Genomic DNA, 17,624 nt, shown 5'->3' on the forward strand with positions numbered 1-17,624 from the left:
TTACTCAGCAGGCAAGAGAGTGCATTTCATCACACTCCTGACTTGTACCTTGTTGATGGTGAGCAGGCTTTGGGGAGTTGGGGGGGGTGAATTACCTGCTGCAGAAGTCCAAACACTGACCTGATTTTGTAGCTATTTTATTTTAATGGCTGACCTAGTTAACATTCTGGTTAATATTAAACATCAAGATGTTAATGGTGGGGAAATTCGGTGATATTCACTAGTATTACTGCTAAGGGAAAATGGTTGGAATCTCCCTTGTTGGAGATGGTCATTCCCTGGCATTGGTGAAATGTGAATCAAACTTGCTATTTATCAGCCTAACCTGGATGTTATCCAAATCTTGCTTAGTGTGGGCAGGAGCAGCTTCAGTATCTGAGTATTTCAGTACCTCTAATGATTAAATTGCTTTATTATTGTTTCTCTAGTCAAGTCACCTTCAGCAAAGTCTCCAGATGTATTTACCTGACATACATTAAGATGAAAGTCTACTCTTAAAACAAGTCAAACAAGTCAATCTAAACAATTTAATCTATCCTCATGGCATTTAAAACCTTTAATACATTCAGTGGCCACTGTATGATCAAAAGATGAATTTATTCTGTGATTAAAATAGTAAAATTTCTGCCAGGTATGCTGAACACATGAAAGTGACTAATTTGGCAGGAGATTCTGCTCTCGTGGTCACATCAGAGAGATTTCAGCAAACATGTCACAGCCATTAAGACCAGGCAGCTGTGGTTTGTTGGTAACTCTGATCTCTGACCTTGGTAAGACTACATACTATTTTTTGGCATCAGAATGGAATTGGAAAATTAAAAGAACTAAAGAAGTAAATGTTTCTAAACCACAACTTTTGTGATAAGGAATAAATAACTTGCTGCTTAGCCAAGTTTTATGCACCACAGTTGAAAGCAGTTTTGCACTGCTCTAATTTTGCATCGCCCTCTGGTCAAACAAGACTAAATTATTCAGCAGAACTTTCAATGCAGCATGGACAAATATCAATATTATTTTCAAAGTCACTCACTCAGTACACTGGTTTGCAATACAACAGTGGGTTCTGTTCCATTGCAATAGGAGGAATTCTCCATCGTAGGTCCCCTCTCCTTGCCTTATCAGGTAAGGTCAGCACTACTCTCACAAGGATTTTCCCAGTCTCACCAAGGAGAACAAATCGCCTGAAAAATTACAGTTTTGCAATAAAAATTAATGAGAGATAAATAACCAAACATAGAAAGATGAATATGAACAAAAGGTCTCTTTAAATCTGTTTTCCAACATTAGTGGTTACTGCTTTATTGACAAGTACCATACCTGCCTTACCGATCTGTTACTTGCAATATTCTTTGCTTTCTCAATAGGCTTGAATCTAGTCAGGACTGGAGAGAGTAGTGCTTTGTGGTCAGTAAGCAGGAAGGAGAGGTACTAGTAACTGGTGCCTCATTTATGTGTAATGAAAAGCTGTAATAAGAGTTTGAATATCAACTAATTTTAGGGTTTCCGTTTATCTAAGTCAAGAAATTCCTTGAGATCATCTCCTGGCCACACCCTCGATGGACTTTGAGGTTACCATATGGGTAGTTAGTTGGTATGCATCAGGTGGGCATTGGGTGCCACTTTGGGCACAATATCACTAACTAGCTTCATAGATATAGGGATACTGCTGCCTGAGCTAACCCCTGACGTTTCCAATGACCCTAGCACCCCTCTGAGCAAGATAGGAACACTCTGCCAAGGCTTTAAAACAAAGTTTAAATTACTCAAGTGTTGAAGCCAATTGTTTGGCTGGATGCCACAAATAGGATTCTCATACTCCTTTTGTGGAAGGCAATATACCACACTCACTCTGTACATTGGTTTGCAGCACAACAATGGGTTCTATTCCATTACAACAGAAAGAATTCTCCATCTCAGGCCCTCTTTCCTTCCTTTAACAAGGTGTTTACCAGATCGACACCATTCTCTCAAGGACTTTCCTCATCTTAGCAAAGAGAACAAATCACCTGAAAGATTACAGTTGCTCAGTGCTTGATGAAAACCCATTGTTTGTCATCTCATTTCAGTGTTGTGTTGGAATGCCAGATGAGTTGTTTCATAAATTGTTGAGAGGAGTCAGTTACATTATGTTTTTAAAAAATTATACACGAATTTGCAGATCCCAGCAATAAAATATCAAAATGAAGCAACCACTGGCCATTAATTACATCTTCGAGGGAATTAGACCATTAAAGCTCCTGAAGGTGTTTGACAAGGTTCCTCATAGTAGACTGGTTAGCAAGGTTAGATTGCATGAAATACAGGGAGAACTAGCCAATTGGATACAGAATTGGATCGAAGTTAGAAGACAGAGCGTAGTGGTGGAGGGTTGCTTTTCAGACTGGAGGCCTGTGACCAATGATGTGCTACAAGGATCAATGCTGGGTCCACTGCTTTTTGTCATTTAAATAATTGATTTGGATATGAATATAGGAGGTACAATTAGTAAGTTTGCAGATGACACCAAAATTGGAGGTGTAGTGGATAATGAAGAAGGTTACTTCAGATTACAATGGGATCTTAATCGAATGGGCCAATGGGCCGAGGAGTGGCAGATGGAGCTTAATTTAGATAGATGTGAGGTGCTGGAAATGCAATTCAGGGCAGGACTTATACACTTAGTGGTAAGGTCCTAGGGAATGTTGCTGAACAAAGAGACCTTGGAGTGCAGGTTCATAGCTCCTTGAAAGTGGACTCGCAGGTAGATAGGATAGTGAAGAAGGTGTTTGGTATGCTTTCTTTTATTGGTCAGAGCATTAACTATAGGAGTTGAGAGATCATGTTGTGGCTGTATGGTGCATTGTTTCAGCCACCTTTAGAATATTGTGTGCAATTCTGATGTCCCTCATATAGGAAGGATGTTGTGAATCTTGAAAGGGTTCGGAAAAGATTTACAAGGATGTTGCTAGAGTTGGAGGATTTGCACTGTAGCGAGAGCCTGAATAGGCTGGGGCTGTTTTCCCTGGAGTGTCAGAAGCTGAGGGGTGACCTTATAGAGGTTTATAAAATCATGAGGGGCACAATTAGGGTAAATAGACAATGTCTTTTCCCTGGGATGGGGGAGTCTAGAGCTAGAGGGCATAAGTTTAGGGTGAGAAGGAAAGATTTAAAAGGGACCTACAGGGCAACTTTTTCACACAGAGGGTGTTGCGCATATAGTATGAGCTGCCAGAGGAAGTGGTGGAGACAAATGCAAAATATCTAAAATCAAAACAGAAGATATTTGTCATATACATCAACATAGTGCAAATATCTCAGCAAGGGGCCCAACAATCACTTCCCTAGCTTCCCACAGTGTTCTAGGGTCCACCCGATCAGGTCCTGGGGATTTATCCACTTTTATGCATTTAAGACATCAAGCACCTCCTCCTCTGTAATACGGACATTTTCAAGATGTCACCATCTATTTCCCTGCATTCTATATCATCCATGCCCTTTTGCACAGTAAACACGTGCTCTCCTCAATCACCTTCAGTTTCGCACATAGGCTGTCTTGCTGATCTTAGAGGGGGCCTATTCTCTCCCTAGTTACCCTTTTGTCCTTAATGTATTTATAAAATCCGTTTGGATTCTCCTTAATCCTATTTGCCAAAGCGATCTCATGTTCCCTTTTTGCCCTCCTGATTTCCCTCTAAAGTGCTGTATACTCCTACTGCCTTTACACTCTTTAAAGGATTTTCTCGATCTATGCCGTCTGTACCAGAGACGAAAATCTCAATTTCTCTAGTCATCCATCATTCCCTACACCTGCCAGCCTTGCCTTTAACCCTAACAGAAATATACTGTCTCTGGACTCTAATTATCTCATTTTTGAAGTTGCAGGTAGATTGGATAGTCAAAAAGGTATTTGGTATGCTTTCCTTTATTGTTCAGAGCATCGAGTATAGGAGTTGTGAGGTCATGTTGCAGCTGTACAGAACATTGGTTAGGCCACAGTTGGAATATTGTGTACAGTTCTGGTCTCCCTCCTATCAGAACGATGTTGAGAAACTTGAAAGGGTTCAGAAAAAATTTACAAGGATGTTGCCAGGGTTGGAGGATTTGAGCTATAGGGATAGGCTGAATAGGCTGGGGCTGTTTGCAATGGAGAGTTGAAGGCTGAGGGGTGACCTTGTAGAGATTTACAAAATAATGAGGAGCACCAATAGGATAAATAGACAAGGTCTTTTCCCTGGGGTGGGGGAGTCCAGAACTAAAGGGCATAGGTTTAGGGTGAGAGGGGAAAGATATAAAAGGGACCTTAAGGGCAACTTTTTCACACAGAGGGTGTTGCGTGTATGGTATGAGGCTGGTACAATTACAGCATTTGAGACATCTGGATGGGTATATGAATGGGAAGGGTTTAGAGGGATATGGGTCAAGTGCTGGCAAATGGCACTAAATTAGTTTAGAATATCTGGTCGGCATGGGTGAGTTGATCCGAAGGGCCTGTTTGCATGCTGGACATTTCAATGACTCCATGACTGTATAAGTCAACTAACATGTAAGTTGTTTTGGTACTGGCTCATTACCAAAACATTAATCCCTCTTTGCTACCCTACTTGCCCCTTTAGTAAATCAGTTTTATGCTGATAGACCTGCTGGAAATGTGACTGTAAGCATCAGTGTGATTTCTGAATGCTACCAATCTTATCACTGCAAACTAATTCTTCAGATTTTAAACGTTGAGTAAATAATGACCAGCAGCATCAAGAAATGAGTTGATTGAAATCAATCTTTAGATGTTTGGTGTGTTTATGTAATTTAAAAAATTCAAAAGCTATCTTATTTCAACTCATTCAACATTAATGCTTCACCCACCAAGGTGCTCAGTTAAGATTAAGTTAGCATGCATGCACATGCACAGTGATAAAATTATTTTTTGAACTCTGATGTAAGTTAAATGAGTCACATGAGTACATCGCAAAGTGTGACATTTGTATATGACTTCATGTGGTTCAAAGTCTAGATAAGTATTTGACTATAAATTGATACAGCCTGTTTGTAGCAAACAAATATCAAAGATGTAGGTTTAGCTTTGAAATAAAGACTTTCTTTAAAATATAGTGAATTATTTATTTTTATCCAGAGGTATATCTATAATTACATACAGTAATATCTTGAATATGATAAAATTCACATCTATACCGGGTAGAATTTGTCTGTAATGGCACTTTCTCATTAACCTTTGGTTTATGAATACTGTATAATGCAAGGTGCAATTCCAATGAAAGCAAAGTGGTCAATAGATCGGTAGAGATGAACACCATTGTTCAAAATCTTAGCTAGAAATATGAAAAAGCTTTCATTCCAATTTTTCCATACTTGTGATTTGGAGAGAAAGTGAGTACAAGGTTAAGACATAAGGCAGTAATTAGCAATGATGATGCTGAATGGAAATAAGAAAAAAAAAATAAGGAATTGGCAATGGAAGAGAATAAAGACAGGAATAATTACTTTTTTTGTCATCCTCTTATCTCAGTGGAAAATACAAAGGCAATCCTTTGTCTGCTTGCAAAATCTTTTATAACACCAAAAAGTCTTCAGTCTGAATAAGTTGATCAGTTTTCTTTCCATGATCTTCATATTTGTACAGGCCATTATCAATCTTAAAAATAGAAAAGTTTAAAAAGTTTTATTGTCATTTTGTTGGGAAAATAATTTACAGATGACTTTGCAACAACAGTCATTTAATGCAAACCAGAATTAACTTACACCCACAACAGTGAGGGGCTACCACGCCCTGCCCCTCACCCCCCCACTGTGGGCTTATTTACCATTGTCTTTGAAGTGTTCCTTCAAAACATGCCATTAATTTTCCTGACTACTGTATCTAACATGATTGTAGGATAAAAAGGCCATTGCATTTAAACCTTCACTCACACAGAAGAGCTCTCAATGACCTGTTGTGTACATAATACCTACCATTTAAAGCATGACTTTTACATTTCCCTGAGGAGCAGTTAAATTAATTGATAGGAAATAGAAAGCAATTTTGACTTGTGAACCTGGCTACAGAATTACTTCCAGAGATGTAAGGCTGTAAAGAATGCTGCTGAAATCACCAGCACTTTTCCACCAAATGGTTGGAAAAGTGAGAAATTGATGTAGATTTGAAAATAACTATACTATTAACCTACTGGGAGACTTGCATACTCTTATCAGGGCTGACAATGAACAAACCAAATCATTTTGGCAACCACTCTAAATTTTAATTTTCCATTATTCATGGACTCGTGGATAATGCAGAGGAATGTGAATTCACAGCCACAGGCAGAACAGCAGAAGAATATGATGATTAGAACACAATTTACTTGGATAGATTAGTTTTGAATTTCTTAAGGATATTGTTGATTGTCACTTGCTTTCTTAACTTTTCATATGAGAGTGCTGTGCAGCATCTAGGTCTGCAAATTATTTGTACATTAGAACCAAATTGACATTACACAGCCCCATTTCTTGCAGTAATTGTTTAAATCAATATCATTCATGCAGAGCTAAATTTCAGGAAACTTTGTGGCCTAAAAATTACACATCTTTTTGATAGGGGATGACATGGGAGTGAAGGGTCAGCAAAATATTGCTGTCAGGTTTCCAACCTATTTGGCTCAGTCAATAATTCCCATGGAAGGCCCACGAACGCTTCCTCTAAATCAACTTCTTCACCAACCCACTCAGTGAAATTATGGTGGCAGAGTTATTGAGATCCTAATTTCTTTGTATAGCGAATTGTAAAGATCAAACTTGTCATAAAGGTCTCTCAGTGAGCCCACAGTGATGAGTCCCATCATGAATCAGTCAAAGATAGTTGATTAGTGTCTAGATATTTTAAATCTGCTATTAGAATATGTGGACACCACACTGCCCTGTGCTCCTGCCACCCCAACCACAATGGTAAAGCACCATTTCACTTAATTCTCTTCTGATCACCAGGTCATAATCATGAATTTAAGACAGGTTTATGGTAAGGGCAGATGGTAACAGAGGTCCTACCCTACCACATTTGTTATGCCACAGTGGCATGCTGGAATTTTCAGGCTTTTATTTCTTTCAATTTTTTAACTAAAATAATTTTGTATTAATTCACATTTACTGCATGAGAAACATGCTTCTCCAGAGACCCTGAGGGAAAATCTGAGAGCAGTCATTGCAGGGCTGTTACAATCAAGCCTCTTAGCAGCTGTTTCAGAATGACAATGATAGACCCAGGGGAGTAAGGTAGTAACTATTAACGTGTGGGGCTCGCTTAGCTCATGGATGGCTGGTTTGCAATGTAAAGAGATGCCAAAAGCATGGGTTCAATTCACACTGGCTGAGGTTACCATGAAGGACCTTCTTAACCTCTACCCTTGCCCGAGGCATGGTGACCCTCAGGTTAAAACGCCACCAGTCATCTCTCTCTAATAAGAGAGCAGCTCTATGGTCCTCTAGGGCTATGGTGACTTTAACTTTATTGTGGCATGATGTAGGAAAACCTAAAGGGATAAGATTCAAAATATTATAATAAATAAGCCAGAGCACGTGGCAGAATTAAATCAAATTGTTCAGCAGTCATGACTTTCTGATCTTTTAATTGATCAGCTTCTTTAGTGTTATTGAGCTGTTTATTGGGAACTTATCTTGCAAGAGACAAATTTCTGCATTGTTGTCAAAATGAAAGCAGATCAAAATGAAATGTTTGAAAATCAAACTCAAAATGAGGAATAAAAGGGAAAATAATTAATTAAAATTAATGAAAAGTAACTGATCTCAATGTTACACTAATGTATGCAGTGAATAATCCATCGGAGTTCAGAGTGAAATTGAGGACTTTGAACTAAACCAAGTTTAAAGGCCTTTGGACATATCCCTGTTGCTGCTACATTATAAAACCTGCTGGTACTATTCATTCTACTATTAATGATGTACATCTGGGAGTTCTCACATAACGCACCACATTACTTTCACAGTACAGAATTCTGTTAAACCTAAACTACTCAATGACACCCATGAGAAAGACATTAAGATCTCACATGTCTTTCCTTTTAAATCTGAGATTGATAATTTTTTGTTATTGAATTTTCATTCAATGGCAGAATAGGCTCAAGGGGCTGAATAGCTTACACTTGCTGCTATGTTCCTATTGCATTTTTAATAGAAAAATAAACTATGATCAGTTTTGATTGCTGTCCTTAGCTCAACTGGTTCTATCCTTGGGATGCTTGCTGTTTCTTATCCACACACCTCCCAATGATAACTGTATCGAAGATCACAGAGCCAGTTTCTACATGTCGGCTGTCATTAACCAGTTTAATCTCACCTCTAAGTCTCTTCACTGCTCCATCATTCTCTGATTTGTCTGATCACTTGCCCTGCGTCCAGTACTGGATAAGCAGAGATTTCTTCAGTCTAAATATTTGGAAAAACAGAAGCTATTGTTTTCAAATTCAGCATGTTGGCCCAGTGGTTAGCACTGCTGCCTCACAGTGCCAGGGACCTGGGTTCAATTCCAGCCTTGGGCGACTGTCTGTGTGGAGTTTGCAGATTTCCCCTTGTCTGCATGGGTTTCCTCCCACAATCCAAAGATGTGCAGGTTAGGTGAATTGGCCATACTAAATTGCCCATAGTGTTCAGGGGTGTGTAGGTTAGGTGCACTTGTCAGGGGTAAATATAGGGTAGGAGAATGGGTCTGGGTAGCTTACTTTTCGGAAGATTGGTGTGGACTTGTTGGGCCAAAGGGCCTGTTTCCACACTGTAGGGATTCTGTGAAAACATTCTCTACTCCCTGACCATCGATCCCATCTCTCTCCTTAGTAGTTGTCTGAAGCTGAAAAAGACTATATGCAGTTCAATGTTACATCTGACCCTGAGCTGAGTGAATTCACCACATACCAATGTGGTATCAATAATGTGGCCCATTTCTACCTCCAAACGATGTTTGATTTTATCCTTACCACACCTTATCCACTGTTGAAATCTTTATCCATTCTTCATTCACTCCCACCTCCCTGACTGCACTTTGTGAGCAGAGTCCTACAAAATTGTCACTGCTATGTTTTGTTTTGTATCACAAGCAATTACCCTATCTCGTAATGTTCATTATGACTTAAGAGCATACATAAGCAATTAAGTGAAAAACTGGATAAGTACACAAGGGTCAATTGAGTAGCTGGATATTATGATGGGATTAGAGGAAGAGGAGTGAGTGGACACGCATATGGAATATAAATATTGACATTGGGCAATTGGACTGATTGTATCCTGCAAGTTCTACATAATTCTTTCACTTCTTTTAAGTCTCCCAAACACTCCATCCAAATCAGAGGCAGGTGACCTGTTCTAATGACTCATTCTTTGCTACTTAGCCCAGGCGATAAGAATCAGATACTTCTTTAGATTTTACCCAAGTAGAAACACCATGCTGTAGAGATTATAACTCAATTGGGAGGGAATTCCATGCTCAACCACATCCTGTTACTCAGTGGCATTATCCACACATAGTGCAGACAATGGTGAGAGAACGTGTTAAAATTCTTCGTGAATGAACCATCCTAGCTTAATAGTTACATTGTGGTTGGGTTTGTTTCAAAGGAATTGCAGAATATATTAAGAGGCTTGAATTATTAAGCAAGACTATTGGTGCACTAAATTATTTTGCCCTATTATTTTGTTCAGAATTGGGTTAATTAATTTAATGTAACCCAGCACCTCACCGAGTGCCATTGTAGAGTTACAGTCTCACCAGTTCTCTCTGTTCGAGTGGTTAAGGGAAGCTTGAAATGAGTGATTTAATCCAGAGGTGAAGTTCAGAACAACAACTTATAATTATAAAATATCCCAAATAATACAACCCAAGATGCTTCATGGGAGTATTATGAAACAAACTACAGCACATTATCTACTGAAGTACATTTGTTTGACCAATAGCTCTGTCAGAAAGGAAAGTTCTAAGGAGAATGAGGTGGAGAGGATTGAGAAGGGAATTCCAAAGTGTCAGGCCCAAGTACATGAAAGCCTGGCCACCAAACAGGAATGCAGTGTGATATGGGTGGGAAGAAGAGTGTGGTGAATCTGAAAGTGGATGGCAGGTTAGTACCCTGCAGATCAGTCATGATTAGTTGCTGTTTAAAATTGAAACACAAGTTGAAAACTGTTACTGTGGTTTCAGTACATAATGAAGTCAATATATTTGGACATGTAAAATAATGTAGCACTGCAATTATACCTTCAAATGTTGAAAAGTAAATGACATTTTTATAACGTATTCATGCTGCTCTGTAGTTCCATTCAGTTGTGGCAAGACCAAACCTCGGGAAAAGACAGGAATCATTTTACACAAGGAAGGTTATACGTCCACTGTAAGGATTTAGCTAACTCCTACATTTAAAATCAGATATGCGCCCAGTTGCTGGGTTTAAGATCTATATCAAACCGATATAAATAATCTTCTATTTCTCTCCCATTATTTTTCCACAGGGAGAGGAACTCAAGGCATGCGTAGCTCATAATTTAAAGCTGTAATACACAAGATGTGAATCTGGGCAAGTCAGTACCTTGTAACTGGTTAATACTTTTGTCAGATTTTCACTTTTCATGAAGGTCTCCCCCTAATCTTAGCATATGATCTGGCAGTAACCAGGGACAGCATTGCTAACGTTACTTAAATTTGAAAACCCAAACTGTCAAATCAGCTGACATATTGCTGTGATGATATATTATCAGTCATGTATAAGTCCGAGGAGATTGCATTCAGTTTGGATCAACCATATCTGATGTGACTGGATTCACTATCTGACTGTTATTGCAATAAAGCTTAAAATCAGGGTTTAATGCTCAAAAGCTGTATGATCATTGTTGTGTGAATGTTCCCTTCTGAAAGCACTGTGAATTCTGGAATCATTTATAAAGGCCTTAATTTCCACATTACATGTCTGTAGAAGAAAAAAATGACTATCTTTCACAGAATAATGGATTTTTTAATGGGTCATTTATACGTAATAAACTGTTATCACTGACACAAAGCAGATTTGGCTCCACAATGATATAAAGTATGCAGTTCAATTCATTTGCCAACTTGCTGAAATATGAAATACAGGAGTGCAGTTGCTGAATGCAGGAGTGAGCCTTACAGCACCTCATCCTCACAGATAGTACAGCACAATTGCAATGATAGGGCTGGAGTGACAAATATTTTAAATGCTTCTCCTGAATGCCGTCCCCACCTTTAGCTCTGTGCACTGACCGCATATGTAGAGGATTCTGAAGTAAGTTTCTCTGAAAGAGAATATATGTGTAAAATGACGCATTTTGATTACTATTAACAGCTCTTACGTCAAAATTGATAACTCCATATATAGTTTTTTTTGTTCATTAATATCCTTTTGTGAAGGAAATCTGCCATTCTCACCTGATCTACATGCGAGTCTAGACGCACAGCAAAATGGTTAACTCTTAACCGAGGAACTGCTCCTGCTCTTACCTGCAATAACAACATCACGTAAAAGAATAAAGTACTATTTCTGTTATTCCACATTTGGTATAGCAATCAAGCCATGCATCCCAAAGTGTTATCTGAGCAGTCACCATTTATTTCACAGATATGCTGTCTATGAAAACAGTTTCTTGGCACAGTCTATTGCCAGAAATCTCTTGGCACTGCAAATCCAACTGGAGCAAAGGTAGCCTAGCGGTTGGGATTTTCACTCCAGGTTGGAGTTGCTCCCTGGGAGTTGAGCTGCCCAACAATAGCAGAGGTTGCCAGGCATAGAGGCAAGTAGAACAGAAGGGCTGCCTCTGTGCTCAGCACAGTAGTGGCTTTATGTCTCCTCATATGCAACCTACACTCCTTTACCCATCTCCCATACTAATCCATGCAGCACATACCTCTAAATCTGGAGTCATGGCTGCTCACACATTCAACTAACTAATTCTCACGGCCTCACACATTCTCCATGCCAACCTATACCCCATAGACCATCTCCTTGGACTATATGGTAACCCCATGTCAAATTAGTTCTGATTCGTGTCATCCTTCTACTTCCCAACCTTTGCCCTTATAACTACAATGTCAACTCATTATGCATTCCTAATGAAGGGCTTTTGCCCGAAATGTCGATTTTTTTCCGGCTCCTCGGATGCTGCCTGACTTGCTGTACTTTTCCAGCACCACACTCTCGACTCTAATCTCCAATATCTGCAGTCCTCACTTTCGCTTCATTCGTTATCCAGGATTAAGTAAGGTGTCTACTGTGAGCTCATGACATTGGAAAAAATACACTCTCCTTCATTAAAAGAAAACATTTACTACATTCACATGCCTTCAGCTACACAACTTCTTATAACAACAAACATGAAATTCAAGTGCATAAAACCCAATACAACCCCACTTCAAAAAGCCCAATCGCACTTGCAGCTATCAAGTTGATGATTAGTCCGAAGTTGATATCCACAGAGAGTCCCTGGGCTTTTAAGGCATGGTTAGCAGCTTCACACCACAGCCAGCTTTCACACTAGCCATGAGCAATGCTGCAAAAAATCAAGTTGCTTAATATTAAAATTAACCATTAGAATCTATTTATCAAAGTCAGTGGTTAATTGATAAAAGTGGAACAGGCTAAGATCTGGTTTAGAGTATAGAGCAGTCATATGATTGTAAAGTTCATAAGTGAAGTCAGTTTGAGAAATCTCAGTTCCTGATGCTTAAAGATCCAACTGCACTCATCGGACTGAATCCTATTCGGAACAGTCGAGATCATATTGATTTGAAAAATGAAAGTCGTCACTAGTAGCACACTCAACCCTGAGTCAGAATATCAAAAGGCAAAGCTTTCCCATAGGTTTTGGCATAAAAGAATAAGAAATAAGATCTGACGTTGGTCATTTTGGCATTCCAACTTCCTCCGGCATTCAATAAGATCAAGGCTGATCTGACATGGCCTAAACTGCAATTTTTCCTGTGCACCTTAATGCTTGATTCTTTGATGACCAAACTCTATCAATAATCCATCCTCCACTGGGTAGAGAATTCCAAATATTAACCACCCTCTGAGTGAAAATTATCTTCCCCATCTCTCTGTTCGATGGGGATCCATCAATTTGAAATTATGCCCCCTTGTTTTAGATTCCTGCAAAGGGGAAACATCCTTTCTAACTTGTGAAGTTCCACCAGTATCCCATCCTTTTAGATGAGGTAGTTTTTCATTGTTCTAATCTCCAGTGAATATAAACCTGCAAATACATTTGGGAAAGTATAGAAGCGATTTACGAGAATGATTCCAGGAATGAGAAACTTCAGTTATGAGGAAAGAATAAAGAAGATGGGACTATTCTCCTTGGAGAGAAGTTGGCTAGAGGAGATTTACTAGAGGTTTTCAAAATCATGAGTAGGATAGACAGAGTAAAAAGGGAGAAACTCTAAAAGATAAAGAACAAGAGGATATAGATTAAAGGTGATGTGCCCTCCTCACAACCTGTTGAGTTAGCAAATCTGGCAACAATTCACTTGGTCCTTTCATCTGAGTGATGAACAGATTATAAACATCTGGGATCCCAATCCTACTGCTTCCGGAGACTCCCTTTTTAGAATTGGAGCCTATGGCTCTAATACCTCACAACCCCTCCCCAGCCTGCTGCAGAAAGCACATCTCCATTGAGCTAGCAACCTCCTTTTACATGGTGAGTGCTGCTCAGGCACTGGATAATGCTGTGCTTCTGGAGATATCACCCCTAATTAGGGTGTAACTTTGCCTGCAGTTAGAAATGTCAGCATGTTATCCTGGACTGTTCCCTGCTACTTCCCTGATCCCCACCTCCAGGATTAAGTCCCTAGGAGAGGGATCATTCAACCTATAGATAAAAGCTCAATTGTAACTGTTGATCATATAAACTAACTTATCACTCTACTGCAATACTGAGGGATTTCTTCTTAGTGTGAGATTCTGTTTTCCATAGTAAAATGGCCTATCAATAGTCACAAATGATATCCTTTGTGATTATGACAAAGTTAAAATTTCCCTTCTCAACCCACTCACCTGAAGTCTTTGACATGGTTGACCTCCGTATCGTCCTCCAATGCCTATTCTTGGTTGAGATTGCTTACACATCGATCGATTTTCATCCATCTGACCACAATAAAACTAGCACTCAAAGTGGTTTCTCTTCCTATTCCCACACTTATTATATCTGATATTTCACAAAGATCTGTCCCTGGTCTCCAATTTCTGGTCTACTTACTGTTCCTCATTGACATCATTTGAAAGCACTTTGTTAGTTCTCATATTTATATTGACAATATGCAACTCTATGTCACCAGCACCACTCTTGGCTACAGCATAATGCTAAATTATCAGCCTATTTGTGTGATACTTAATGAGCAGAACTTTCCTTCGCTTGAATATTTGAAAGTCTGAACCCACTCCAAACCTTAACGACTGACTCCATCCTTCTCCCTAGCAACTGGCTGAGGCTAAACCAGACTGTTTGCAACTTTGGTGTCCTATTTGCCCAAAAGATAAGATTCTGACCACATATTCATGTGATCATTGAAAATGCCTATTTCCAACTCCATAGCTTTACCTGATCTTATTTTCACCTCAGCTCATCTGTTGCTGAAACCTACACTCTTGTCTTTGTAGCCTTTAGACGTGACTACTCTAACAATCGCTTGGCTCGGCTCCCATGTTCTAAACTCCATAAATTTGAGGTCGTCAAGATCTCAGCTGCCCAAATCCTGTCCACCTGTCAGTGTTGTCTTCAATGAACAGCATTGCTTCTAGTCAAGCAATATCTTGCTCTTAAAATTTTCATCCTTGTTTTTAAATCTTCCAATAACTCTCCCTATCACTGTATTCTCTTCCAGTCCAACAACTCTCCAGGATACCAGCATTTAACTAATTTGACCCCTTGAGCAAATGTCAATTTTAAATTGCTCTACTGTTGCTGGCTACACCTTCAGTTGCACAAGTCTTATATTCTGGACTTTCCTCCTGAAACTTCTCCAACTCTCCATCATTCTTTCTTCCTTTAAGATGCTCCTTACAACCTAGCCCCTTGACCAAGCATTTGTCCATCTGCATTAATATTGCCTTATGTGACTGGGTCTCTAATTCAGCTTTGCAACACTCCTGTAAAGTATCTTGACCTGTTTTATTGTATTAAGAACACTATATTCATCTACGACGTTGTTGAGTATAAAATAACTTGCTTTTTAAGTTGAAGAAATCTCAATTTCACTTTCCTGATGTGAAACATCAGACTCACAGCAACCTTTGCTTAGTTCATGTTTGTTTAGTTGCAATAGGCAGCTTTTTGTAGTGTGTTTTGTGGAGAGGTTAAAAAAGTGTGGAATTCCTTGGCAGGTGACTAGAATACTGTTTGCTCAAGGTTACTGTGATAACATGTTGATACCACATCACATAACACCCCTGTCCAAGCTGCTGAAAAATACATCAGTAAAACTTTGTAAAACATGAAGTCAAATGACTTTGTCAGCAGTTATTGTGAAAAATATACGAACAACAAAATTTCAAAATTTTCTGTTCTTACCTGCAATATACCACATACAAAATTAAAACAAACTTCAGAAAACTTAATTTGAGTGAATCAAAACAAATCTATTGACAGTATATTTGAAAGACTACCCTTTAACTTTGTTTCCAACTGAATTTGCTTGACTTTGTTTGCCAAAGTAGTTCAAAATAAATCATACTTCTAACTTTGCACTTTGGTCATGCTGTTCACTTTTGTTTTAGATTAGACCTTAATTTTGAGATATCTGAGACATTGTAACCCAGACAATAAGTGCCCTAACTGAATATGCAGAATGAGTGTTGACAGAGGTATCTGGATCTTGTTTCAATAGAACCAAGTCTGATTTTTACCCTAGCCTAATGCCTGTGGAATTATACTTTCCAATAGGAGTCATTGGAACAGGAATTCTTCTTGATTTGCAATTAGCCCAGAATGAATCTTTCTCTAACTTGCCTCCTGATAGGGAGTTTTACAGGTCTTTCATTAATTGTGTTCACTGCAGATTGACAAGTGCAGGCCCCTGTATGGGTTTATGGTACAGCACAACGGAGAAAAATTACTCAATGTCAAAGGGTAAATTTCACACAAAACCAGGTTATATTCCAACAGGTTTATTTGGAAGCACTAGCTTTCGGAGCGCTGCTCCTTTATCACAGCCACAGCCACCTGATGGAGCAGCGCTCTGAAAGCTGGTGCCTCCAAATAAGCCTATTGGTCTATAATCTGGTGTTGTGTGATTTTTAACTTTGTCCACCCCAGTCTGCCACCAACTCCTCCACATCATGACTCAATATCAAATCGCTTTTGTTAACTTCATGTGCAAATAAATCAAAATTAATTTTATTGCCATAAGCTTGATATGGTCATTTGCATTTAAAATGTATTACTAAGATATTTTTTCTCAAATTGCCATAAAATGCCTAATGTTGCAGCATTACCTTCATTACCAAATTGATTTCTCCATTATACTCTAAATTGGGTGATATATCTAAAATAGAAACCTGGTTACTGGGTTTTTTTGCCTTTATATATCTCAGTTACATAATGTTGTACATGGTTCACACTGCTGGTATTATCTCTGTTCCAGAGCCAGTTTTTTACTTTGGAGACACTGAGTACCAGGTAGATGAAAGTGAAGGCTACGTGGAAGTCCAGGTCTGGCGAACTGGAACAGACTTATCCAAGACAGCAGCTGTAACTATTCGATCTCGCAAAACAGAACCAGCATCAGCTGAAGGTGAGAACATGATTTCTTTGTTGGTGTTTTAGACATAGGAGCAGTTTTTGCAGTCAGTGGCAAATAAGCTGTTCAGTACCCTTGCACTTGTCCTCAAACTTTCTGTGTGATTTTCCTGTATGAGTTGCAGTTCTAGAGTTAATAGAATTCAGTGCACTGTACAGGGGCTCTGGGTCTCTTGCAAGATGTAAGAGATAAAGTGTAAGTTGAAATATTTAATTCATTGTAAATTTGAATACAGAAATGAAATAAAAAGAGGAAAATGGAGGAATTGAAAGAGAGAAGAGACAGACGAAGAGTAAAATATTTTTATTTAAAATATCTAAAATATCTAAAATGTGAAGAAATGAGATGCTGCTTTTAAAAGGTAAATCTTCAGTATAAAAGAGATTGTTTTCAGTGATTAAGACACTACTACAACATTAAAAATTCTGTTATATTTTAAAGGATGAGTCCAACATTTTCTGTCTTGTGAGTATCTAGTTGGTAGGTACGGCATTATCACACTCTTCATGTGTTTATAGCCTCAGCAAGAAAGCATTGGAGCACGGCTTCTGGAGGAGCAGCAAAAACCCAGTCAGCGCCTTCCACATTTTTTGTATTTAACTGGGCATGCTTGAATGCCTAAAGTTGCTGTCCAATTTACTGCTTAATAAGTCTCCCTCATTTTTATTGCCAAACCCAGGTTGTTGTCTGTTTTTATGCATAATATTGAACTTGTAACTTGAGTAACTACAAATATTTACATCATTAATTCTCATGTTGAATCCACTTTCGGACTTTACACCAGAGCTCCCTTTCACAGAATTATATATGAGTAGCTTGGAACAGTTAATTTGTTTCTGCCTAACAGCATTTGCAA

At 38.8% G+C, this 17,624-nt stretch overlaps 1 protein-coding gene across 1 annotated transcript in view; it reads left to right on the forward strand.

The window, feature by feature from the left end:
- Positions 1 to 17,624, forward strand: part of LOC122550816 (FRAS1-related extracellular matrix protein 2-like) — a 238,936-nt gene that overhangs the window by 176,141 nt on the left and 45,171 nt on the right. Inside the window, exon 7 of the mRNA XM_043692118.1 lies at positions 16,613 to 16,762. Within this exon, the coding sequence (XP_043548053.1) occupies positions 16,613 to 16,762 (150 nt within the window). The remainder of the gene's footprint in view (positions 1 to 16,612; positions 16,763 to 17,624) is intronic.

Source organism: Chiloscyllium plagiosum, chromosome 6 (genome assembly GCF_004010195.1).
Source record: "Chiloscyllium plagiosum isolate BGI_BamShark_2017 chromosome 6, ASM401019v2, whole genome shotgun sequence".
Lineage (NCBI taxonomy): Eukaryota > Metazoa > Chordata > Chondrichthyes > Orectolobiformes > Hemiscylliidae > Chiloscyllium > Chiloscyllium plagiosum.